This window comes from Xyrauchen texanus, chromosome 26 (genome assembly GCF_025860055.1).
Source record: "Xyrauchen texanus isolate HMW12.3.18 chromosome 26, RBS_HiC_50CHRs, whole genome shotgun sequence".
Classification (NCBI taxonomy): Eukaryota; Metazoa; Chordata; class Actinopteri; order Cypriniformes; family Catostomidae; genus Xyrauchen; species Xyrauchen texanus.
Window position 1 is genome coordinate 33,793,095 of NC_068301.1, and position 26,856 is coordinate 33,819,950.

Below are 26,856 nucleotides of genomic sequence, written 5' to 3' on the forward strand. Positions count from 1 at the left end.
ACTCAATCTCAGTAACCACCCTGTTATTAGACACTTTCACTCACTGATTAAATTAATCCTGGCTAACTGTGAATTGTAGATTTCTACAATGACATCAATAACAACGTGGTATGATGAAGTCGAAAGTCCGGGAAAGTGTGTTGGTACAACAAGGCAGGTTTCTAGTGGGAACGTAGCTCTGCAGAAATTATTTTAAGTATGCTGGAGCAGACCCAGTGACTGTTCTGTATACCAGCATCAGAGCCTTGAATTTGATACGTGCATCAACCGGCTGCCAGTGGAGAGAGACAAAGAGTGGTGTAACGTGCTCTCTTTGGTTGAAGTCTAATTGCACATGCAGGGAGTTCTGCAATGAGAGCGTTACAGTAGTCCAGTCTAGTTATGACAAGTGACTGAACAAGCAGTTGTGTGGCATGTTCAGAGAGGAAGGGTCTTATCTTCCTGATATTGTAGAGTGTAAATCTAAATGATCTTGCTGTTTTTGAGATGTGGTCTGTGAAATTGAGTTGGTTATCGATGGTTCCCCCAAGATTTTACTTCTGTGATGTGACATATTTTAGAGTGAAACAGGACATTCAACAAGGAAAATATTTAGGGTAGGGCTTGATTTTATCCATTTGGAATTGAGAGAAGTGGGCATTCCATATCAATACAGAATCAGACTTGAACGCAAGTATGGTAAAACAATGTCAAATAGCTATTTGGCTGTAAGTGACACAAATAGACAAGGAAAGCAAGTTAATACATTTTGATAAAAGATTACAAAGACCATTTGTATAACATGCACAGATGAATTGTGCACAATAAGACCAGTATTTTTTTAATTTTGGTTTCATGTTGACTTTAAAGGGGTCATGTCATGAGAAATAAAATTTTCCTTGATATTTTGACATATAAGTGGTCTTTCTACTAGAAAAACGTACTGTAAATTTCAGAACTCAAAACTTAATCCCCAATCTCTTCTTCCGCGATTACCCTACCTCACTAAGGGGCCCGTTAATTCATGACCGCATCTAAAGGGAAAAACATCAATGCCAACATCACATCATCACTTCCTTTGCCCCGCCCACTGGTGCTTGGTTCATTAATATAGAGAGAGTAGGACAGATAGGCCTAGTGTGGCCTAACTATTCCTGAACACCAAAGGGGACCCATCTGGACTATTTTAAATAATTTTTGAAAATACAGTAAAATGCACTAGACAGATGTTTTTTTTAGACGCCGTGTCAAGAAAAGGAGAAGCCATTCCGTTTCATTCAGCTGCTGTTGCTCTTGTTTTGAGCACAAACACATCATGGATGCGTTCTTTCACCCTTCTGCACTATTTTTAATTGTTGGTGTATGTTAACATGCACTAGATGGATGTCTTTGATAGCCTTGATGCATTTTCGGTGATGTGCATTTCAGTGCAGAATGAACCTGGTAACTGAACATGTGTGGGTCTAGTTCACACCGTGCTTTAGATTGTATGTGCATCATGTGCATGTGTCTTCAGCGTATTTTAGAGTGGATTGCATGTTTTTTCGGTCATCAGCATGGATTGTTTATGAACCAGTCAAAAAATTATTCAAGCTTTGCAAAAGAACTGTTATAGAAGGATGGAGCAGTTAAAAACACTGACAGTTTATGGCCTACACTGGGCGCATCGACACAAACTTTCTAAACCGTTTATTTTTTGCTGGCAGTAGTAGTGAACACCCGTTTACTGTCACTGCAACACAATAGATGCTTCCAGTATAGACAGCATCATTGATTTAAATGAGTTCTATTGATTTTGATGCAATGTGCCTCTCGTGGCTGATGTAGACAAGGTGTGAGTGTTAACAGTTGTGTTTGAAATAAACAGTTTAATATATTCAGATGCAATATGTTGGGTGTGCGTTATGTGTAAACCCTGAAATTGAGTTTTATTATGTGGAGCTTGATCTTTCACTTCGATTGAGTTTCAAACTATATCTATAAAAAAAAAAGAAGAAAAAAAAAAAAAAAAAAAAAAAAAAGAGCATTTCATGACCCCTTTAAAATGTATGCTAACTCTTACAGCTTACATGACACTAGTAGATGGTTGAAAATATTGTTTAAGAACACAAATATATTTATTCAAATTGAATAAAATGCATGTCCAGTATTAAAGGATGTCAGATGACTTACCCCTGAATATCCTGAGATATCCTGAAAGTATCTGAATCTGGCCACACGACCCCTGACCACTACAGCCTCCTCCCCCTGACCTTCAGGCTTCTTGTCCTTCCTCAGTTTTGACTTCTTCTCTCTAAAGTTTATGTTATGAGGCATCTGGGGACAAGAAAACAAATCCATCATTACACTGCTACTCCCAAAAACAGTACAGAGCAGGTGGCACAGCTGTAAATACTTATAAAATTGAGATCTGAGAATCCCAAAATGCTGACTCAAATTTTCAAAAGATCTCAATACTCCACTCTCATATAGGTCACAGAGTGTAACCCCCTCACAATCCAATCTGACCAGCAGAAAGGGGACTTATCAATACACAATTTATAATTCAACTATATGCTCAAGGCTACGAGGCTAACTCTGACTAAATCACATAAATTTGCTAGGAAGAAAATGCCCAAATAATTAATGCCCTGTTTGGGCCATTGAAAGGTGCCTAGTTGAAAAGCCGTTACTGGCAGTATCCAGTCAGAGCTAAAGCATCGGATTTAGACCAATTATCTCTGTATCCCGAAAATTTAGAAAAGAAAAGGATAATGCTGTGGAGGTAAGGCATAGATCTAGTGGGGTCAGAGACTAATAATAAAATATCATCTGCGTAAAACAAAAGATTATGCACCACACCTGCCACCATCACCCCTGGAAAATCATTCTCCTTTCTTATCGCGGCAGCTAATGTTTCCAGGGCAAGACAGAACAATAATGGGGAAAGAGGGCAGCCCTGCCGGGTGCCCCTATCCAGAGTAAAATAATCTTAAATTAAACCATTTATATGTACCGCCACTACAGGGTATCTATAAAGTAACTTACTCCATCTAATAAAAGTATTTCTGAACCTGTATATTTCCAAAATCTTAAAAAGATAATCCCATTCTACCATATCAAACGCCTTTTTGACATCAAGTGAGATGGCAGCGACCGGAGTCTGACCATTCACTACCACTACCGACCACAAGATATTGATGAAACACCTAATGTTATCAGAAGCGCTACCGAATAAACCCCACCTGATCTATATGTATAAGAGATGTCATAACTTAATCGGTTAGCCAGAATTTTTGCCAAAATGTTTACATCTAACTGGATCAGGAAAATTGGACAGTAACTCTTACACTCGCTTTATCGTTTTTAGAATCGGACTGATCCGGGCTTGTGTCATGGTTGGTGGAAGCTTTCCATTCTTTATTGATTCCGTATAAACTTCTAACAAAAGTGGTGCCAGTTCTGTAGCATAAGATCTAAAAATTCAGCAGCATATCCATCTGGCCTGGAGCCTTGCCTGCAGGCAAGGCCTTAATTACTTCATCAAACTCCAAGTTTATCTCAGAATCAAGACAATTTATTTGCTCAGTCATCAGTTTAGGAGTTCAAATTGTTCCACAAAGTTTCTAATATCTTCATCAGTAGACGAAGACATGGAACTATAAAGATCAAGATAGAATTCTTTAAAGGCATTTTTAATATCAATGGCCAAGGTAAATATTTAATCACTAGCAGATTTCACTGAGGGAATGGTAGAAAAACTCTCTCCGTTTTATATATCTAGCCAAAAGCTTCCCCCAACTCAAAGTAAAACTGTCTTGACCTGAATAACCAAAACTCTACTTTCCGCGACAAAATAGTATTATATCGTATTTCAAACGGGTCAATTCTCTGTGGCCATCAGACGACATTCGGTGCTTCAGCTCTGCCTCGGCACTTTTAATATTCCCTTCTAGCTTCACGAGTTCTTGTGCTTTGGATTTTTTGATGAATGAGGCACACTGTATGATCTGACCTCTAAGAACTGCCTTAAGTGCTTCCCAAGCCACGCCCACTGAGGATCCTGAGGACCAGTTGGTCTCCATATAAACATTGCTTTCAGTCTTTAACATTTGTTGAAAATCAGGATTTAGCAAAAAGGGATACATCAAAGACACACGTACCTTCTTAAAGCGCACTTTCAGGTTGCTCTGAGCTTGCTGCTGGTCATATGGGAAGGCCTCATAGATGAGCAGCTCTTGATCAACATGCACCTGTTCGAGATTTCATTGACAAAATCATACATTCAGTAAAAAAGACCCTACCCCTAACTTTACAGATTCCAACAAAAAATCAGGGAGATGGCTGTTATAAACTCACCAGAAGGTAAGGGCGGCTGTGGTTGTAGCCTAATGACACTAGAGCAACCTCTTTGACCAATGGGATTTCTCCTTGCCTTGTCACTTCCTCCTTTTTGAGCTCCCCTTGAGTAGCTGATTGGCTAGCAGAGCTGTCAACCAAAACACGCTGACCGACAGGGAAATTCTTTACGAGGAAAACAAGTCGCCAGTCGGGAAGCTGGTAGATCTGATTAAGAGATGTTAAACCAGCAATAAAAGATTATACATTTTAAGGTGTTACACATATGATAACCTATACTAATAAAAAATTTCATAAAAGCCTTGTGCGATTGAACTAAACAATTTATGGTCAGATTTACTGCATAAAGTTAAAAGGAATAGATCACCTTAAAATGAGCATTCTCTCATCAGGGAAACAAATTAAATTTCAGTCTGTCATATATATTCAAAAGACTGCATTTTGTGGTGCTTTTCAGTCCTTTGAAGTATAAACCAACATCTACTTTTATTGTGTAAAAAAAGTAGTTTGGACATTCTTCAAAATAGCTTGTTTCAACAAAAGGAAGTAAGTTGTATGGGTTTGGAATGACATGAGGGCGAGTACATATATCAGAATTAATTTTTTGGGTAAACTATCCCAATAATAATGCATAAGTCCATGCATTATTGCAACTAAAAAATATAACCAAAGACCATATCTCTGTTGTGTGTACAGTATGCTCATCACCTCCATAACTCCATTCTCTCTGACCAGCAGGCACCAGTGTGATGGCTCCTGTATGTTCTGAAAGCCCTCTCTCATCTGAGTTGAGCTTGATGCTGTCCCACTGCGGCTGGACTCTCCTTTACAGGGGCTAGACAGAGAGTTTGCTTCCCCATACAACATCTCCTCCTCATCATCCACCGTATTACTGGCAGATACAAGAATAGAGAGAAATATAATCATAAGGAACTACCACTGGATTGAAACAAAGAGAAAAACACTGGCTATGATGAGTCACCTGATGTCCTGGATGATTGTCTCTGTCTCTGATTGGGTCCGGATTGCTGTTTCCTCTTTGGCCAGGAAGCTGACCTTGTTCTCAATGGTGAACATGCCACTGGTGTCACGATATGCACATAATGTAATAACACGTGATTGCTGTGGGGGAAAAAATGCATACAAAACGGCATAAAGCAATAAGCCACTCGAGGCTACAACCCAGGGTTTCTGCAGAATTTTGTTGTAAATGTAAGACTTTTCAGGCCTTTTTCAGACCTGAACAAATAAAATTAAAACTGTCCATACCAAAACAAACCCACACATCTCAAAATACTGTTTCACAGCTTCTTTTACTTAAACAGGCTGTGGCACAATTTCAACACAGCCTTAACACAGCTTATAAGTAAAACAGGGTATCTGCAAGTTTAAAATATTTTAGACATATATATATATATATATGTACTAGTGCCCAACCGATTTATCGGTCAGCTTATTATTGGCCGATATTAGCCTTTAACAGATATATCGTATCGGCGTACATGTTTACCGATAAGCACAGATATGAAAACTTTTTCCAGAACATATAATGCAGAAAACAATGCTTTGGAATTGGTGTCATAACATAGTTTGTCCAACAGAATGTGCTCCAACTCCACTGTTTACAGAGCTGAGCTGGTGGCGGCTCTGCAGACAGGGTGGAATTAAGCAGTGCAGAGTTAAAGGGTGTCTTTACGGTAAGTTGCTAACTAGTTTGTGAAATACATACTGGAATGTTAATAAACTATGACCCCATAATTTTCCCTTTTCAATATAAGTTATATAATGGTAACCCTGCCCCTGACAACCATGTCACTCATGTTTATCACAATATTACAATATTAACACCTTAAAGCAAACATTTGTCAACAGTAGATCATTTGCAATCGCTGGAGATAAATGTGGGGTACTCACCAATTATGAACTGCTCAGAAACCGCTGGAAACACTGTAAAGCTCTCCGCACGCATTTAATTCATAAGTTTAAAAATAAATCGCATTAGGCCATATCGTGACTTTTTTCATTCATCTTTCCATCACAAAATCTAAGACCTCTTTAAATGATAATTAAGACTTTTGTCTTACCATTTTAGATATTTAAGACCATTTCTGACCTTACATTTTTAGAAAACTGAATTAATTTAGTGTCAACTCAACTAGTGGCCCCAGCTAAAAAAAAAAATTTTTTGTACATAAATTATGATGAAAGACAAAATATTAAAAAAAAAAATATTACAATTTAAACATGGAGCCACAGGATTTAACCATAAAGTGCCTTAAAAATGAAGATAAGAAAGGAGAGTTTGTTCTGAATCAGAATCTATAAGGATATTAAAATATCTTTAATAACTTTTGTGTTATATGCACTCCACTATTAAACCGCAACCCCCTTTTTTTCCCTCATTTGCAGACTAACACCTTTGGCATATAATGCAACAATAGGCGCTCAAGTCAACTGATTTTAGTAATAGACCTACCTATGTCTATGTCATTTCTATGGTAATTTTTTCAACCTGTTGTTTTACTCCAAAATCAAAAGGCAAAAAGTTTACAAAATACTGGATTACTCAAAAGATATGATCCATAGCATTTAATATTTTGGCTTTTCACCATTTATGTTTATCTTTCAGAAAAGTGTCTCCACGTTAACGCGCTAAACAAGTCACGTGGTAAGATCTTGGACAGTCTCGGAAGCGGAAGCAACTGAGATTCCGCCACCCCGGATTGAGTCACTACACCACCACGAGGACTTAGAGGGCATTGGGCATTCCAAATTGGGGAGAAAAAAAAATAATAATTCAGCTAGGGAAGCTTCAGAAATATGGTTGATTTAACATGGAATAACCCAATATGGAACTAATTTGCGGTCAGAGGTGTTTCTGTATGGAGTTTACAATGGCTTCATATGTGGCTCATCAAATTAAAATTGAGAGTCGGATATATCCATTATATCAAATGAGAAATCTGATTTTTAAATTAGAATTGTTATATGTAACACATGGCACTTCTTTTTGCTGAAACTAACATCCTCCACCCCTACTGGTACACTTGAGAGTGATGTAACTGTGGGCTGACCGTGTGCATCTGTGGTCTCTGAAGAGCCAGGCGGTGGTTCTTCCCCATATACGAGTCGATCTTCAGAACAAACATGGTGACCACTCCCTCTGCCGTCATGATGACCACATAAGGGTCAGCCACAGAACAGTGCACTATGGGAGAGCCCAAATCCACGGGAATAAAGTGGAGCTGTGTCACTGAGGAAGAAGAGACAAATCAAGTGAGACACAGGTCATCCATCATAAAATTACTGTCAGGAATGCATTGATATGGTGTCTTACCACCCTCCAGCAGTCTGATACCCATGGGAGACACCTGGATGATGTATTTATTGTCTCCAATGTTGCCTGCATATACAGTAGGGCCCTGTGTGGCAAAACCACTGGTGTCCAACTCCATGATCTCCTGTCCTGTCTGTAGGATCTGAACACACAACACAGACCAATTGAAGACTATGAAGACTAAGTATAACCAAGTGCATTATCCAAAACTCACATGACTATAAACTTCTTAAAAAGCAGAATAACTTCTGTATGTAAGTGAATAGACACTAATTAATGAGCGTTTTAGACTGTGTTTGGAATTACATAATTGCATTGCAATATACTATGTGAAAGTGTATAAATTATGCAACATTATCTAAAACAGCAGTGAGCTACATTATTGTCACATGACCTCATTTTAGTGCATGTTAAGTTCAATGAGTAGCATCTATTCATCATAAATGCGGTTATATTTTGGATCCAATTTTGTACAAAAAATAACTTCAGGCATTGAATCAAGTGTGGGATAGAGTGTGCAGTATGCTCCGTTTTCACTGCATTAAGAACATTTGCATGCTGTGTAAGTATACAACACAGTACAAGTAGTATGGCAGTATGCTATACTGAACATAGCATTAGAGTACCATTGTGGAGTCCTCTCTGCTGAGGATGAGAAAGCCGTGTTTGTTCTTGTCATCCTCCACTACTGCTTCACGTTTCTCCTCTTCAGGACTCTCACTATCACCTTCTGTTTGAGACTATATAGACAACAGGTGGAGTTTCAAAGAGGTTACTTTAAAAGACTCTGCATTTACAATAAAAGATATAACAAAAATGAGGTGCATACAAACCTTTTCAGGTTTCTCTTCACAGTATATGACTGTCCACATGTCATGACATCCAGGAAGTTCAAATGTTGTGACCACCTGCGGTCTGATGCTTTTCTATAGAAAAACAAATGTTGGAATATCACAAGTGTAATATTCAGAGCAAATACTGTTGATATTTAGTTAGAATGTTAAAAGGCATTTGACATTTAATTTTTTTTATATATATTTATATATATAGTATTATACATATGATAATTTATTTATTTATTTTTTAAGTAAGGTTGGCCTGTCTGAAAGGGTTCCGGGCCATATGACGAAACTATTAATCTTCCTTTTGTTGATCATGTCCTGCACGTTTTTATGTCTTCAAAATGAAAATATTTGTTTTTCTTTTATGTATTAATGTTGTAGCAGATTCTGCTTATTTATGTATGTCACCAAGATACAGTTATCTTGCTGTTTTATTGAAATATACATAATAAATAACCATATATCATCATTTTTCAAAAGTGTTTATAGCTGTAAAGCGGTTACATCATACCAGTATAATTGCTCATTCAAAACCTAATAAACTATTTGTTGAAAGTTACATTAAATAAAAATAAAAAAAAAACACTTCCAACACAAAAATATTGCTATATTGCTGAAAATACCATTTATGTTTATTTGGTGGTGAGTCCAGTGAATACAAACATTATTATTAAACACTGAATGGAGCTTTATCTACATGGGCGAAAAAAAGCAGTTCCACATGAATCAATTAAATTACATCAACACATTTTTTCCTCTTGGTGTAGCTCATTAATTCTTCGTCAGAAAACATCATTTGTTCACGTAATTTCATAATGCAATAAAGTTGTTTTTAAATGATCCAATTAAGTAGCCTCCAAGTGATTTTATCTGTGCCTATAACATGATTAATTTCCTCAGTTTTACATCATATTTTTGTGTCAAAGGTATACATTGCCCATACAAAAACATTATGACAACCTGACTAATATGCTGTTGGTCCTGTGCATTCTGCCAAACCAGAGCCGACCTGCGAGGCATGGACTCTACAAGACCCCTGAAGTTGTAATGTGGAATCTGGCACCAAGATATTAGCAGCAGATCCTTCAAGTCCTGTAAGTTGCGAGGCAGAGCCTCCTTGGATTGGACCTGTTGGTCCAGTACATCCCACAAATGCTCAATCAAATTGAGATCTGGGGAATTCGGAGACCAGGGCAACACCTTGAACTCTTCATCATGTTCCTAAAACCATTCCAGAACAACGTGTGCAGTGTGGCAGGGTGCATTATCCTGCTGAAAGAGGTCACTACCATCAGGGACCATTGGCATGAAGGGGTGTACCTGGTCAGCAACGTTGTTTAGATAGGTGGCAGATATCAAACTGATGCACACATGAATGGCCGGACCCAGGGTTTCCCAGCAGAACATTGTCTAGAGCATCACACTCCCTCCACCGGTTTGTTGTCTTCCCACAGTGCATTCTAGTGCCATCAATTGCCCAGGAAAAAAAAAAAAAAACACACATATACACGGCTGACCATGTGATGTAAAAGAAAACGGGATACATCAGACCAGGTGACTTTCTTTCACTGCTCCAAGCTCCAATTCCGACACTCACGTGCCCATTGTAGGTGCTTTCGACTGAAGACAGGGGTCATCATGGGCACTCTGACTCTACGCAGCATTTTCTGTGACTTGTACCATAATAGACCATCTGTCAGTTCATACCAGACGGGATACCCTTCATTGCCCTCGCACAAAGATGTGCCTTGGGCGCCCAACACCCCGTTGCCAGTTTGTAGTTTGTCCCTCCTCGGACCACTGTTGGTAGGTCTCACCAATGCTGACCGGGAGCACCCCACAAGCCTTGCCGTTTCAGAGATGGTCTGTCCCAGTCATCTGGCCATTACAATTTGGCCCTTGTCAAAGTCATTCAGGTCTTTATTACTGCCCATTTACCTGCATTCAACATGTTGACTATGAGAACTCATTGTTCGCTTACTATCTAATCTACCCAGACCTTGACATGTGGCCTTGTTAGAAGATGATCAACGTTATTCGCTTCACAAGTGAATGGTCATAATGATTTGGCTCATCGGTGTATGTTGTTTGTGTACCTGTCCTCAATGAAATCAAAAGCTCCACTCTTCACCACAATTGTAACCCAGCATAACAGAATCGATTCTAAATCCTAAAATAACAATATTAAACACTATCAATGTCCTCCCTTTTCCTCATCTTGCTCGAAAATGCATAAAATAACACTTCAAAAATGTTACTCTCCGCATCGTCACATGCAAAGCATGCTGGGAACAACAAACCCCTTGCCAAAATCCTCTTGCCCATGTTGTTGAACATACTTGATTGGTTAACATTCACCCTACATAATGTAATTATCTAGTAGAGTGCACATAATTACATTAATTGAAAGCAAAGAAAATAAGTTTAAAAGAAAAACACAATTTTGCTGTGTACATTATAAATATTATTTAGTCAGTCAGACTAATTAGTGTAACATATGCATAAAACATAACTACAGCAAACAATGACTAGGTGAAGACATAAATCCAGACTTGAATTGTCAAACTAGGCCGAAAACTGAAGTGCGATAAAAATCATCTTGAAGTAGATGTATGGGCTTTTCCAAATGTTTCTTTCGGACAGTTGTTTTCTTTCAAAGCATACCTATAAATCTACAAACTTTTTACATTTTATGCAAGTAGGCGGTCCTTAGCTGCTGTCTCAGTCCAGGACACTACATATGCATCCCTGACCACCTGTGTAGTAAGCTTGTGTGATCAGATCACAATGCAATGGACCCATTTACACCTGTATTCAGCACTGTCCATCTGAGAGGAATGTTAGTACCAGGTGTAAACGGGGCCTCAGGGTCATTAAAGGACTAAATGGCACTTACGCAAACAACCCAAATAACTCTTTGTTTCATGCATCTCATGTGAAATCATGAGCCGTGCATCAGTAGGGTTCCTCTACTGTATCTCGGGTGTTTTAAAGGCCTCTCCACCATCTCTGAGGCAGCCCTGGTAAAGCCCAGACGTCACTGTAGCACCTGCATGTGACCTGCGGCAGACGAGCCTCACCACCACAGGACAGCATGCTGTGCATCAATGGTTTAAACAGTCCCGGATGCAATGCATGCGCAGACATGCAGGAATGCAATGGGGCATCCACAAATAGCTCTAGCATGGTCCCAAGAGCACAAATACAAACAGAACACAAGGTAACTGGTGTGAGTGTAGAGATAATCATACCTGCAGTACAGAAAGAGCTCCATTCTTGCCGTATCCTGAGCACACAACCACTTCCAGATCCGGTTCAAGGTTACTCTGAAACTGATGGTGACATATTAAACTGTTAACTAGGTCTTTACATTTGATTAAAAATGCGAATGGTGCATGTCTGTGTTAAATGCATGAACGTTACATTTATATAGCGCTTTTCCGACACTACACTCAAAGCACTTTACACAGTGAACAGGGGACTCTACTCAACCAACACCAATTGCTGCCATGATGCTGGGGTGTTGTTGGTGGTTGCCAGGGTGTTGCACTGCAGCTGCTAAATTGTTCAGAGTAGGGTTTTTTACTGGTTGCTTACAGCCCTGAGTCAAAAGAGCCAACACCCATATATCTATGATACTCTGGTTATGGATTGATATGATATGGATTGATATGGATTAATCCAAGATTAAAACGTGGGTCCGCCCTCGGTAGCGCTTGCCATGAGTCCTAAGAACAGCCCTGGTCATGATCCGTAGTTTTTTTCTTGTATTTGTTATCGTTGCCGAAATAAAAAAAAATGTCAACGAATGTTTTCCTCAGTGATTTGATTGACCAGATTAACAAAAACCTTGTTAGCGCCACATACTAAAATAATTTCCAGGACAAATAATCATTTTCCATGACTTTTTCATGATTGGAAAACTGCACTGCAAAATTCCAGGTTTTCCAGGAAGCGTGGGAACACTTCCTAAGTTATCGGTATCTGCAAAATCAACTATTGGTCAACCTTCAATATGATTTTTTCATCAACCAGGCAAACATTATATATCTGGTTTCAAAGTAACAGCACACCTCTCAACAAAAACAATAAAAGATATCATTCACAGTGTTATTAGTAACAAAAACTACATGAAAACATGTAAAAAATAAAAACAACAATTGAAAAAAAAGCTGAAAAGAAAAACTAAAATACAGTTTCACTACTCCAAAAAGAACTCAAATAAAATTCAAAAATAAATATGGCGAAACCACTAACCCTAAGTATTACACTTCAGCAAATAGCTCATCCTGCTCAGAATTTTTAACACTTAAACTAAACCAAAAATGGCAGTGATAGACAGACATTGAAAGTAAACTAAACTAAACTGAAAGGACAAATGAAAAATGTAACAAAATTCTGAGCAGGACGAGCTATGTGCTGAGGTTTATACTTGGGGTTAGTGGTTTCAAGACCCCAACAATGAACAATAGTAATAGAAATACTTGACTTAGCAGAAACAAATAAGAGATACCTCTTCAGACAGGAAGGCCGGCTCTCCCATGGAAGCACTGGAACAGGGTCCTATGTTCAATATGCTGTCACAAACCTGGGTACAAACAACAGATGTCCAATCAAATCCAGTTCTAAATGTGTGTCCAATACAGGACTGAACGGCACAGACTCTCATCACAACATCACGTGTAACATACAAAAAATATTCCTGGTCAGTGATTCGGTTAATTAGGTAAGATATATTCTCTCACCTCAAATGAGTATGTAGCCAGCTGAGTGCCTGACTGCGCCTCACTCCCGTACACCTCAATCTCATCCAGTTCATCAGGTAGATTCGCCTTACCTAAAAACAGCAACACACCACATTATAACAACACACAAACACAGAATGTTGTGAATAAACACGCATGTAATGTATAAATCCTAACATTCTACATTACCTGCCCAGTTAGCCGTGGAATCCACACGCTTCTTTTTATTCGGGGGCTCTTCCTAGAAGACAATATGAGGATAAAGGTTAAGATCCAATTTGCCACACATAAGCAATCAGATTGTTTGATGTTAAATGGGTCAAATCATGAAAATTGTCAAGTTAATGATAACGATAAAACTATACTTCCAGGGGACCCCAACCTGTGGCAAGTTTATTGCTAAGGTCCCTGAACATTTCAGTCTGATCGTAGCAGTTTACGGGACATATTTCAGCCCAGATTGTTTTGTGAGTCCGTCACTATATAATGCAGGCTTTGCAATAAGGCTTTGTTGATGGATGGAATGAAGCCTGCAGTTATGTATTAACTGAATCATATCTGTGCTATAGGATGCATACACTCAGTAAAATACAATGCCGTTTACACACCTGTTTCTCTTTGTCCTCATTCTCTTTGCCCTCCTCCATTGGAGTCTCCTGCAGTTTCTCAGTGTATTTGAGCAGCAGTGAGTTGCCCAGGCGAGAGCCCAAGAAGAGATAACCTGCCTCCATAGTCATCATCTGAAAACAGACAGACAAAGGGAGTATGTATGTGAACAAGCAGAGGATTAAACCTAAAATTAGAACCTGATATTGTCAAGGATTGGTCACACTAGACTTCACACTCCATTGACACGCATGTAAATGCAATTGACCGGAAATACAAGCTCATGCAAACAAGTTTAATGTTCTGTTGTGTACTTAAGTTCAAGTTTGGTGAACTTTGAGAATTCACATAGCCAGAACATATTTGAACAATAGAAGATCTAAACAACACAAATTGACCTTCTAGTGTTTTTTTATGAGCATTCAAAGTGTTTTTTTAAGTGCATTAGGCACAGTTGGTCACTCACACAGGTGGTCAGAACACTGGCAGCAGCCTTATCGAAGTGGAATGCCCGAACACTCCTCATGCCGTCTGTGATGAGCGTCAACACATAACTGCACACAAGACATGCACATGGTCAAACCTCTACTCTAGATCACTACTTCAAACCCATTTTATTTGAATGCAATAGAAAACAAAATATAACATGGTATTATGGTCATTTAACCATAAGATCTCACATTTCTCCTCCTTTGAGTGAGATGACCATCTTATCAGAGGTGATAAAGGTAGCTTGAGAGCAGTCCAGAGTGATCTTTACTTCCTCCTGTGGCTCTGGAAAACATAAAAAGCAATGTCTGAAAGTGCAAATAAACTACAATTGTTCTCAACTGATAACTAGATAAAGTTTGTAAAACTTACTCATGGGAAAAGCTGTGGTGCCGTTAGTTTGACTGTTGAGTGAAACTCCAAAGGGTGGAACACTCTGATTCAAATAAAGTAAAGAATTCACTGCGAAAACTACAACTCCACCTACAAGACAAAACACACAGCAGGTCAGAAACATACACACGCCTTTAAAGAGTTAATCACATAATATATTATTACAAGAACAAGAGCTGTCAAGAGATGTCTAAACACCAGTGACATGTGCTTTGTAAGCTTCTTTTTAATAAACTGAAGTATATTGTTGTAATACTGGAATGGACACAAAAACACATCAAACACTTGATTTGATTTTATCCACCAAGAATTGATTGGATTGTGAGAGGGCCTGTAGGTGCATTAACAGTAGAGGAATGTATCGATGACAGTCTTACCGATGGGTTTGGGAACAGCCATGACCTGAGTGCAGTCAAAGGGTAGGTTACTCAGAGACCAGATGACGGGATGAACCTTCTGCATGATGTTTAGAGAGATCGCCACAATACTGCACGTGTCCTGCCGCACCGCTACACGCCTAAATACAACACATTTGGCAATCAGCAGGCCAACATGTGGACAGGAGCCTGGCTAACTCCTAAGGCTGAACTTGAATATGGCTGGGACTAGAAATGCTAGTAATAGTAATGAAGGTTAGATAGGTTAAAATATAGTTTATGGAAAAACAGTCATACCCAGGCCAAGTCTGGTTGGGCTCAAACAGAATAAGCAGCGTGGGCTCATAGTAACCATGAAGGAACTTCATATCAATGATGTTCAGGAGTTTCTCATCCAGTTCACGGACATCAATGATGTAACTGGGTAGGAAACTAGATTTCTGCCTGAGAGAGAGAAGATTTTCAAGATGTTCAAGTTAATGTTTATTTCAAGCAAACAAGTTGAACATAATAATGCACATGCATAAACTACAACAGAAACTTTATATTACTTTAGAATTTATATTGTAATATAAATGTGCATCATAAAAATACATGACTTTGCCTCAAGCCACAAATATTTTATTTTGTTCTGAAAATATCATCACATAGCATCTCTGTGCTTTGAGCATGTCAAAGCTTGTCATGACAATTATTGCCTATTTTCACCTTCAAGAACTGTGTGAACACTTTTTCTTTAAGACACTATATGCTATCAAACATGATGTTCCTATGATGTCTTGATGTCTGTGCATTCTAAACCACAAATAATTCAGTACATTTAATGAAAGAGCCAAAGCCAGTGGCTTCTACTTCCATTTTGCTCCAATTTCCCAAGAAGTGATGATTTTGTTTTCACAAATGGGAAACTAGGGGTAGGAGAAAATAATTGATTCTCTTTTGCATCGCGATTCTTTCTCCAACAATTCTGAATCAATTCCAAGTTCAATTTAAATCACTGCAGAGCAGTGGGACTTTTGTGCTAGCCATAGTGTGTGATGCTAGATCAAATGGTCAGACGTGCATTTAATAAAGCCAAGCGCACACTACAGAACTGATCACAGTCTAGATGTATCAAGCACACAACCATTGTGCATGAATGAAACTACGATCTCGAGACTCATTCACAAACTCAATCACATAACAACAGTTGAGTTTATTTGCAATAACGTCAACAAACAACAAGAAAGTTATTGCGCTGATTTGCATAGAAAGGGAAAATACATCTGAAAACAATGAGACAGCAGTTCAGGACATGTGGGTGATGTTTTAATTTTTTTGTCTCCTGCTTCCCAATGCCTTTCTCTCCTCTTGCGCTCACTATTTATTTGGCTGTTGCTCATTGACGGTCTCTCGCTCGTTGGAAAAGTGCACATTTGAGATGTTTGACTGATTTCTTCAGAAGCAACCCTGCTTTACTATCACCTGTGGCAAGGAGAAGCTGATATGTGCACTTTCACAGAAGCAGATTTCTAATGTAGCCATTCGGTACCAGCAACCGATAGTTGTGGTTAATGTTATAGGTTGGGATTGATTCATTCTAAATTGATCAGTTACTACAAAAATAAAAATTGGAACACAAGACATATCATGATGCATTGAGAATTGTTTTGTAATCAAATCATTACCCTTTGAATCATAATCTAATCGTAAGCCCAGTGAAGATTCACACCGCAGAAACGCTGCTTTTCTTGCATATTGTTTTTGTAATATTCCGATTTTTTTCAGGCATAAATTGAATTAGTAACTTGGATGGAATCAAGACTTCATTGAAAGATATTTGTAATTTTTTGGGGGGTTTATGTTGCAAAACTAATTGCTAGTTGAATTAAAGTCTTAAAATAAGTTATGTAAGCAGTATTTGCAGACGGACCGTTGAATTATTGAAAAATATTGTATACCTAGAGTTGGTAATACAGCCACGACGCGCAGTTACATCTCAGGTATAAATTTTTCAATAATTCAACGGCCCAAAGTAAATTATTCCACTTATACTGCGGTTGCCACACCTCAAGACATCATTCAGGTTAAAAAAATTCTGGTTTTCATCCGTAAAACACTTGTGAGAGGAACTATTTGCTTCCACCACAGATTCAGCGTCTAAGTTTGATACAGCTCAAGCCTTCATTACTAGTTCAAAAACGTCACTTTAGAACTAGCAACGGAGGATGCACTGGTTTTCAGCATTGGAGTAACAAGGTAGTATGTGTGTAAGTTTGTGTGTGTGAGTGCGAGAGAAAAATCACGTGTGGAATTTCACGTGTGTGTGTTTTGTGTGGATCTTGTTAGCAATAACATCACTTTAAAATGCCATGTTGTAAGTTAAGTTATACTTCTTAACAGCAGCGAGTGTCGCCATTCTTGTAAATAGCTTTTCCGTTGCTAAACAACTGTTTACATCCATGCTCTGACTTTGTATTGAGTATGTGTGTCACGAGTTTGTGTGAGAGCGAAAGAGAGGGGAAGCGCAAGGGTGCTTTGGGAGGCTGATTAGGGCAAAATACATTGAAACACTACCACATATTAAAAATGATCTCAGATAATATAGAAACTATTGGACTGATCAAGTCGTGAGGATGCGGCACTGTTCGTTGGTCGAGACTCGAGTCTCTATATTTGTGTGTGCATGTGTCAGGGTCTGTGAGTGTCTGTGATGCGACAGAGAGAAGGAGTACAAGAGCACTTTCATCCAAGAATAAAATAAATGTAGGCATATCTGTCATTCTTATCTGATTTACTTAACCAGTGTCTTTGTTTTAATTGGTTATTTTTGTTGTGGTAGCCTGTAGGGCTCTTTGAAATAATTTTAATAATTTGTGATATGGAACCATTATGTGGTCAAGACCTGGAACTACTTCATAGCTGAGCGTTTACTGAAAAATGATTGCACACCAGTACATAATTTCATTTTTAGAGTTTTTAAAATCAAATTTAAGATTTTTTAAGATCTTTTTCAATACCTGAACAAATAAAATAAAAACCATATCTCCATACCAAATCAAACCCACACAATCTCAAAATAAATCACATATCACAGACTCTTACTTAAACAGGCAGTTGCACACATTTTACATCTGTAAAACAGGGTAGGACATATTCAAGACTGAGGCTACAAGAGTCCAAATGTAATTAAATTCCCAATTTCTTTTTTTTTTTAAAGCACTTTAACTTTGAAATACACCAGGGACTCTTATTTTGAAATGTTTGCGCTTCACTACTACCAGCTGCTCATTAAAACAGATAAAGGAAATAAAATGTATTTTCCTACAATAATGCACAACGTATTACAATATAAAAAATGAAAAGTAAAAATGTTTATATTTCATCAACACTATATCATCATCATCAACAGTTTATCTTTAGTGATCGCTTGTCTTAAATTTCTGATATAGGCGAATGATTGTGAACTGCTCTGCATCCTGAAAACACTCACAAGCCCCGCATGCTTGAAGAAAATACTCCAGCTTCATGTTTTCACTCTGAAGGATGCAGCACATGCATTTACTTAAATCATATTCTTTTGAAGTTTGATACTCACATTAGGTCATTTCACGATAATTTTTTTAAATCTCTTTAAATGATCATTAAGACTTTTGTTGTATCATTTAAGATGTTTAAGACTTTTTATGACCTTACATTTTGGAAAACTGAATTTATGACATCAAGTCTTTTTAAGGATCTGCAGTAACCCTGAGATATACTGGGATCATTCTGCAAAATAAAATTGTACATTTCTAATAGTTACTATCTGGTTTTTGAACAAATATAAGACTATTAATTTGAATAGAGTCTGATGATAATTTTGGAAGATGAGCATATGTTTTCGAATATATTCATCCATACCCCTCTCCCACAATTCCCTCCTGTTCATCAGTCAGCATGTCCTTCCTGAAGGGCAGAACAACAAGTTGGGTGCCGTACACCAGCATCACAGCACAGCGGTTCTCTGGGTCCACTCTCACCATAGGGATATGCACATTCTGAACAAATCCATCCTGAAATGATACAAATAACACAGCACAGACCAATCAACATACACATCTCCCAAACATAAAGATCCACAGATTCTAATGCATCTTAATGCAGAACTCACTCTTAGCTCTGGGTCTTCAAAATAATGCAACGACAGAGTCTTCAGGTCATGTGTGCCTGGATCATACTCTACCACTGAGAGCTGAAAGGAAAACGCAGATACAGATCTTTATACACACAATCATAGACTGATTCAAACACAGTTTATAGATTTACTTTTGCTGTTATTACCAGGCTCCTAAATGAAATCTTAAACAAAACCGCTGTGCTCGCAAGTTGTCCGGCAACTGTGTGTCTGCAACTGTGCATCAACATTTGTGCATCTTTAAACAACTTTTGCCCCAGTGAAAAATGTACCATCGTAAGTTTATCTAGAATGTTTTACCTATGTATATACTGTATACACTGGCAGCCACAGGCAGTTTGTAATAATGTACATATTTTGCTGTTTTGAAAGGAAATTTGTACTTTAACTCATGGCATTTAACTTAGCACAAAGTATAGTCAGAACATTAATTACGTAAAAAAAAAAACAGTACAATCACTATTTGAAAAAAGTAATTTTTGATCAAATATAGACAGGCCCTATTTCCAGTAACCATAACTCCAACACCTTATCCTTGAGTAATCATCATAAATTGCTAATTTGGTACTTGAAAATCACTTGCCATTACGTCAAACACTGCTGAAAGCTATTTTGTTCGTTAAATGAAGCTTAACATTGTCTTTGCGTTGCAACAGTATGCAATAGACTGGCATGTCTCAAGGTCCAAAATGGCAAAAAAAAGAAACCACTTTCTCTAGAAACTCGTCAGTCAAACAATGTTTTGAGGAATGAAGGCTATACAATGCTTCATTTCATACAAAGGTGTAAACTGTGACAAATGGCTATAACAAGGACAGAAAGAGATGTGGAAGGTCAGATGTACAAATAAACAAGAGGATAAGTACATCAGAGTCTCTAGTTTGAGAAAGAGACGCCTCGCATGTCCTCAGCTGACAGCTTCATTGAATTCTACCCGCTCAACACCAGTTTCATGTACAACAGTAAACAGAAGACTCAGGGGTGCAGCCTTATGGGAAGAATTGCAAAGAAAAAGCCACTTTTGAAACAGAAAAACAAAAAGGTTGGAGTGGGCAAAGAAACACAGATCATTGGAAAAGAGTGTTATGATCTTAACCCCATTGAGCTTTTGTGGGATCAGCTAGACTGTAAGGTGCATGAGAAGTGCCCGACAGGACAGCCACATCTATGGCAAGTGCTACAGGAAGCGTGGGGTGAATTGTCACCCGAGTATCTGGACAAACTGACTGTGTGTGTGTGTGTGTGTGTGTGTGTGTGTGTGTGTGTGTGTGTGTGTGTGTGTGTGTGTGTGTATACACACACACACACACATTTTTGTAAATATTTGATTATATCTTTTCGTGTGACAACACTGAAGAAATGACACTTTACTCCAATGTAAAGTAGTGAGTGTACAGCTTGTATAACAGTGTAAATTTGCTGTCCTGTTAAAATAACTCAACACACAGCCATTAATGTCTAAACCGCTGGCAACAAAAGTGAGAACACCCCCTCAGCGAAAATGTCCAAATTGGGCCCAATTAGCTATTTTCCCTCCCCGGTGTCATGTGACTCATTAGTGTTACAAGGTCTCAGGTCCAAGCTCCTTTTCTTGTTTCTGAACAACAATCTAAATAAAGCAATTTGGCAACTAAAAACTGCCATTTGGCTCCTTAATGTTTCAGTTAAGTAACCAATAGCTCACAAGTCATTTATTTAGTCTGGAGCCCTGCATTAGCCTAGGGGTTCACATACATTTTCCAACATACACTGTGAATGTTTGAATGATGTATTCATTATGTGCAAGAGCAATACAATAATGTGTGTGTTATTAGTCAAAACTGATTGCGTTTGTTTATTATTATAACTTAGATGAATATCAAACAAGATTTTAAGAAAAATGTATACATAAATGCAGGTGATTCCAAAGGGTTCACATACTTTTCCATGCCATTGTATGTAATCTCATTACAATAGGGACATTATTTAATAATGCACAATTCAGTTACATAGCCAGTACAAAATAATCCTTTTTATTACAGAGGAAGTTAATTTAACACCCTGTCAAACTTACTTTAGCATCTTGAAAGCTGAGAAGTAAAGCATCTCTGTTGGTTCCCGCGAGCTGAACGCTGGCCATGGACATCACATTACCAAATAGAGAGAAAGACGCCACCTGCTCAAGCTTCTCTTTACGGCTCTTGCCATCTACGAGATTTTACACACAAAAACACACACAAATGTAATCAGATCCGTCACTCATCTTGTAAAGGAAATACTTAATAATGGAAAAAATTACAGCATACCTAATGACTTTTCTGATTTTGACGTGCTCTACAAAGAAATGAGAAAGAAATTACGTTTTTTAGTAGCTCAAGCACACTGAAAACGTTTGAATGTCATTGAATGAGGCAACAAAATATCAAACCAAATGTCCTTTATTTAAAGAAATGTAGCACAAGCACATTTTCAAAAACATGTTTGTTAGATTTTAAATGATAAAACAATACCTATAGCTACTGTTAAAAAATAATAGAAAAAGTATTTGGACATTTTGTTAGTGGAACATGGGAACTTCAGAGGAACTGGCTTCATACATCCATTAAAAAATAAAAAACATCTTGGATGGTTAATAGTAATTCCAAAAATGTCTCATAAAATCGAAGTTAGTTCAAAGAAAACTCTAGCAGCATTTGTTTACATATTTTGTTATCTAATAAAATGGCATTCCTACTGTATATACACTGGCGGCCAAAGGTTTGGAATAATGCACAGATTGATTAATTTACATAAGTAGTTTAAGAAGTTCTGAAAATTGTCAATCTTTTTTCAAATTGTAATAGTAATTTTTCGAGTTATTATTGTCCTGTACATTATCCCAAACTTTTGCCTGCCAGTGTATCTTTAAGTGAGACTTAAATGTCTGAATAATATGTGGGCCACTGTAAAAAAATAAATAACTATTGACACTCACCTCCACATCATAAATGATCCTGTAGACATACAGCTGAGATGTTCCTGCAACAACTAGGTTTTTCTCTTGGCTGGAGATGAAGTTGCAATAAACAGCAAGCTCCACAGCAGTAGGCGGATGAGCCTGACGATATACTGCATACATGATGATGATGAGCGGCTCCTCTCAGCACCTGATCACAAACAACATGTTATATAATGATAATATCTGACACTCACACTTGTGTAGTTACAGTTCATACACTCATGCTGGATATGTTTATATCAGACTGTTTACAAACTCTACTGCAGGACTTCAGATTTTTTTGACTGCGTTAGAACCATGAATACTCTAAAATGTATCTAAAATACATACATTGGCTCATTCTTTTGATGTATTTATTTACCTTCACAAGTATTGTTTACGTCTGATTCATCTCAAGCTTATGTTGCTAATACGCTTGCTTGCTATATTTCAAAAACATCATTACTAGACAGGCAAAATTATCTCTAATGATTCTAACGTACCAGTAAGTTATTTTGTTAATTTCCAAATGACCCGTTACACCACTATGTCTCGTGAACATAGATATCAAACACAAAACTCAGCACAATACGAGTACACTTGCACTGCTTCATTCATCACACGCACACCAGACCGATTCGCGTTAACTGTGCAGCGGTCAAATGTGTCCGACAAGTACAGTGTGCGCAACATGAGTTCCCACCTCTACTACTCTCGTACTTCTTCTTATCTTTTACTTTAATGGCGGACTTTATCGCAGCACATGCCGCCACCCACTGTTCAGTTTAATGCATCGTATTCCATGCTTATATATATATATTTATCAAATCTTCTCTGGATGATCTTCGGGTAGCTAAAGATGTTAATACTGACGCTGAAAGAACATATAACTACTCGGTCAGGTCTTGTTTCCTCTACCCAAGTTAAACCTATTATGATGGCAGTGATCTCTGCAGAATATATAGATAATTAGCTGTTTTGATATTTCTACACTTTCTTCTGGAATATACACCCCTATTCCTGTAATTCCTGTGGTTGAGTCTTTTGATCGATCTGTATATATTTGTAGACTTTCATAACATTTTCCCTGCACATGCTTTTTTACATTAGATGTTATCATGCCCATTTCCTCCCAATCCCTAATCTTTTCTAATATCTCCAGATCAATTTCAACCTCAGCAAAAGTCCTTGCTGGTACCTCTCCCCATACAGGTGACATATTACACTCAGTCTCTGCAATCTGATATTTTTCTGCTAAGGGGCTTTTGCTCCAGCCAAATCAACTTTCTTTTTAGTTTACATATTCCCAACAGTTATGTAATACCTCAGTAGCAATGTGATTTCCAAAACAACGCTTCATGTATTTCCAGTATATCAGTGATCATTTTATTCTACGCAAATTCAGTTGCATTTAATTTGCTTCAACCTGTAGAGCATTAATAGATGTTGATTTTACTGCTCCTAAGAATATCCTAAGAGCTCTATACTGTATTTTATCCAATCGCTTTCATAATGTTATTGATGTAGCACCATATATCATACAGCCATAATCCATCACAGATCGAATCATAGCTTGATATATCATCAACAGTCCTATTCTTTCTGCTCCCCACTCCTTGCCAGCTATTGCCTTCATCACATTTAAGGACTTTCTACATTTATTATAATTTCATCTATATGTTTTTTCCATATATATCTGCTACCAAACCAGACACCTAGATATTTAAATGTTTTCACTTGTTCTAAAACTTTATCATATAATATTTGTCACGTTCACTGTTGTCTTTTGTTTTTGTACTGTTATTTTGGAGTTTAGTTTAGTTCCTGTTTCCTGTTTTGTTTTTTGTAGTCCTTTTGCAGTTTCTTTTATTCTGTCATGTTCACTGCTGTCTTTTGTTTTTGTACTGTTATTTTGAAGTTTTGTTTAGTTCCTGTTTCCTGTTTGGTTTTTGACCTATGGCCACCTCCCAGGTCTCCTGAACCTGTCCCTGCCCCTTGGACTTCCCGCCTACCCTCTGTGCCCCCTTGGACTGTCTGCCTGCCCCTTGTGCCCCCCCTGGTCTGTCTGTCTGCCCCTAGTGCCCTCACTTTGTTTTTTTGTGGGGGGGTTTCGTCATTTATTTTTATTTGTTTAGGATCGTCTGGAATCCGATCCTTTGAGGGGGGATTCTGTCACGTTCACTGTTGTCTTTTGTTTTTGTACTGTTATTTTGAAGTTTAGTTTAGTTCCTGTTTCCTGTTTGGTTTTAAAACAAAAAGGACTGCAGGCAGACAGTCCAAGGGGGCACTGAGGGTAGGTGGGAAGTCCAAGGGGCAGGGACAGGTTCAGGAGACCTGGGAGGTGGCCATAGGACAAAAACCAAACAGGAAACAGGAACTAAACGAAACTTCAAAATAACAGTACAAAAACAAAAGACAACAGTGAACGTGACAATATTCATTCATATTGTTCTGGGATTTCTCTTTTGCGAGTAGGCCTATAGAACATACAACATGATTTACTTGTTGACAATTTAAATCTCCAGTCTATAGTCCACTGTTCCCTCTCGTACACTAGTATGGCAAGCACTTTTACAGAATCTATTTTTATTTTACTAGAACTTATTTTTCATTTACTAGTAAGTATTCTAATAGTGACTATTATCTTTTTACAATTTAAGATACTAATTCTAATGTCTAGTGTATCTCAATAATTACTGTTTTACTTGTCAGATGTAATGATTAGTCAGAATTGCTAACTGTATATATGTTCCAGGCCCGCCTTCTGACAGCTTTGCTAGGGTGGGCTGAGGGATGTTATAGGTGAGCATTTGTAATGGGGGAGGGGTTACTCAGACTACTAATTTAATGTCTTTAATTGGCATAACATTGATGCAGTTGTCCAGATCATATGACCTAATATAATGTAACTATATTTTACACTTATCCCCCATATTAAAAATATATTGAAATAAATAAACTGATATTGTATATAATCATACGCACTTAATTCATTTACTAATTTTAACCACTAATAGTTCTAAACATAACTAATATTTGCATTATATTAATACATTATCTCTTATAGCATAATTTCATGTACATCTGCTTTGAAACAATGGCTGTTGTGAAAAGTGCTATATTAATACATTTAACTTGACTTGACTCATAAGATTGAAGTAATGGAGGTATTATACCAATACACTTTTATATAAATTAGAATTACAGCCTTAAAGCAAATTACAGAGACAAATTAGAGTCCACAAGAATGCAAGGATGGAGTGGAGAGAAATAATATCAAAGAGGAAAATATGGATGGTGTGAAAGGAAATATATTAGAGAGATCAATAACTTATAAGTTTAAGATCCTAAAATTTGACCCAGATGGGAACTACTTAAAGAATTAATTATATAATATTAAATGATGACAATCCTTTGCGTTTGACAGAAATGTAATAAGCAATGATATTACCCTCAAAGACAAAACACAAAATTGAGTTCTGACTGAAACAGATCTTGTATGATTTGTCCGGTGACAGACGAGTTTGTCTGCCACCTGCTTATTGACAATCGTAAAAACATGAAGTTGGTATAGTACTTAAAGCTTTATTTATATGCTGATGGTTGATACTAGTCACTATTGGAATAGGTACTTGTATCTGCAGTGGCAAGAAAAGATATGTGAACCCTTTTGAATTACCTCCATTTATGTATAAATTTGGCTTTAAATCTGGTTTGATTCTTCATTTAAGTTACAATAATGAACAAATACAATCTTTTTATAACACAATATTAACACACAAATTATGAAAATAACACATACATTATTGATATTATTTATTGTACTGTTCTTATACATATTGAATACATCATTCAAACATTCACCATGTAAAAGTATGTGAACCCCTAAGCTAATGATGTCAACAAATGCTTATTAAAGTCAGGAGTTGGCAAACCTGGCATCCAATTAATGAAACATCTATTCGTGAGTCTATTATATGGAAAACAGGCATGGTGTCCATGGCAGGACACCACGAAGTCACTGCTTTCCAACAAAACATTGCTGTTCGCCTGAAGTTTGTCAAAGACCACTTTGACACTTGTTTTGGAAAATTATAAAGACTTTGTATTCTTTTGTTTCTCTTCTGTGTAATTTGTGTTCTCTCTGTCTGTTCTCTCTCCTGCCTTACCGCATAATGTGTGTACACTCTGTACTCTGCTTGGTGATAAAGCGTGTGTTTCCTTTAGTTTGACCTCTCCATCATTATTCTGCCCAGCAACAGCATTAGTAGAGTAAGACACGAGATGTTCACATGCCCGAGGCATGGACGAAGCATGGACACTGAGTGGTCAGTGCAAAAAGGAACAAGTCTGCTCCTGGTACAGGGTATCATAGAAACCATGCACGGCACAATATAAGGCAAAAGGACACAAAGAGCTTAGGGCTCTTCACCTGTGAAACCTTTGATTTCTGTATGGTGACTGAGACATGCTTGCAAGTATTACTAAAGATCAAGAAATACATTTTCTGCCTCTGAGTCTCTTTTGTTACAGAGTTTCCACAACACACTCAACAACGCTACTGGGAAAATGTTTTGTGGACTGATGAAACTAAGGATGAATTGTTCTGGAAGAACACACAGCAGCACCACATACCAA

The 26,856-nt window shown here is 37.7% G+C and overlaps 1 protein-coding gene across 1 annotated transcript in view; it reads right to left on the reverse strand.

Annotated features, from left to right (window-relative positions):
* The window catches only part of cpsf1 (cleavage and polyadenylation specific factor 1), a 38,081-nt gene extending 15,224 nt beyond the window's left edge, over positions 1-22,857 (reverse strand). Inside the window, exons 1-25 of the mRNA XM_052092850.1 lie at positions 22,601-22,857; positions 22,216-22,387; positions 21,548-21,575; positions 21,316-21,449; positions 19,239-19,319; positions 18,989-19,140; positions 15,404-15,550; positions 15,107-15,246; positions 14,709-14,819; positions 14,528-14,621; positions 14,314-14,401; positions 13,850-13,981; positions 13,431-13,482; positions 13,242-13,333; positions 13,010-13,084; positions 11,748-11,828; positions 8,488-8,580; positions 8,281-8,394; positions 7,655-7,796; positions 7,392-7,570; positions 5,300-5,439; positions 5,026-5,209; positions 4,318-4,524; positions 4,122-4,211; positions 2,152-2,295 (exon numbers count right to left, since the gene is read on the reverse strand). Of these exons, the coding sequence (XP_051948810.1) occupies positions 2,152-2,295; positions 4,122-4,211; positions 4,318-4,524; positions 5,026-5,209; positions 5,300-5,439; positions 7,392-7,570; positions 7,655-7,796; positions 8,281-8,394; positions 8,488-8,580; positions 11,748-11,828; positions 13,010-13,084; positions 13,242-13,333; positions 13,431-13,482; positions 13,850-13,981; positions 14,314-14,401; positions 14,528-14,621; positions 14,709-14,819; positions 15,107-15,246; positions 15,404-15,550; positions 18,989-19,140; positions 19,239-19,319; positions 21,316-21,449; positions 21,548-21,575; positions 22,216-22,359 (2,844 nt within the window). The 5' untranslated portion in view covers positions 22,360-22,387; positions 22,601-22,857. The remainder of the gene's footprint in view (positions 1-2,151; positions 2,296-4,121; positions 4,212-4,317; positions 4,525-5,025; positions 5,210-5,299; positions 5,440-7,391; positions 7,571-7,654; positions 7,797-8,280; positions 8,395-8,487; positions 8,581-11,747; positions 11,829-13,009; positions 13,085-13,241; positions 13,334-13,430; positions 13,483-13,849; positions 13,982-14,313; positions 14,402-14,527; positions 14,622-14,708; positions 14,820-15,106; positions 15,247-15,403; positions 15,551-18,988; positions 19,141-19,238; positions 19,320-21,315; positions 21,450-21,547; positions 21,576-22,215; positions 22,388-22,600) is intronic.
* Between the last annotated feature and the right edge of the window lie 3,999 nt (positions 22,858-26,856).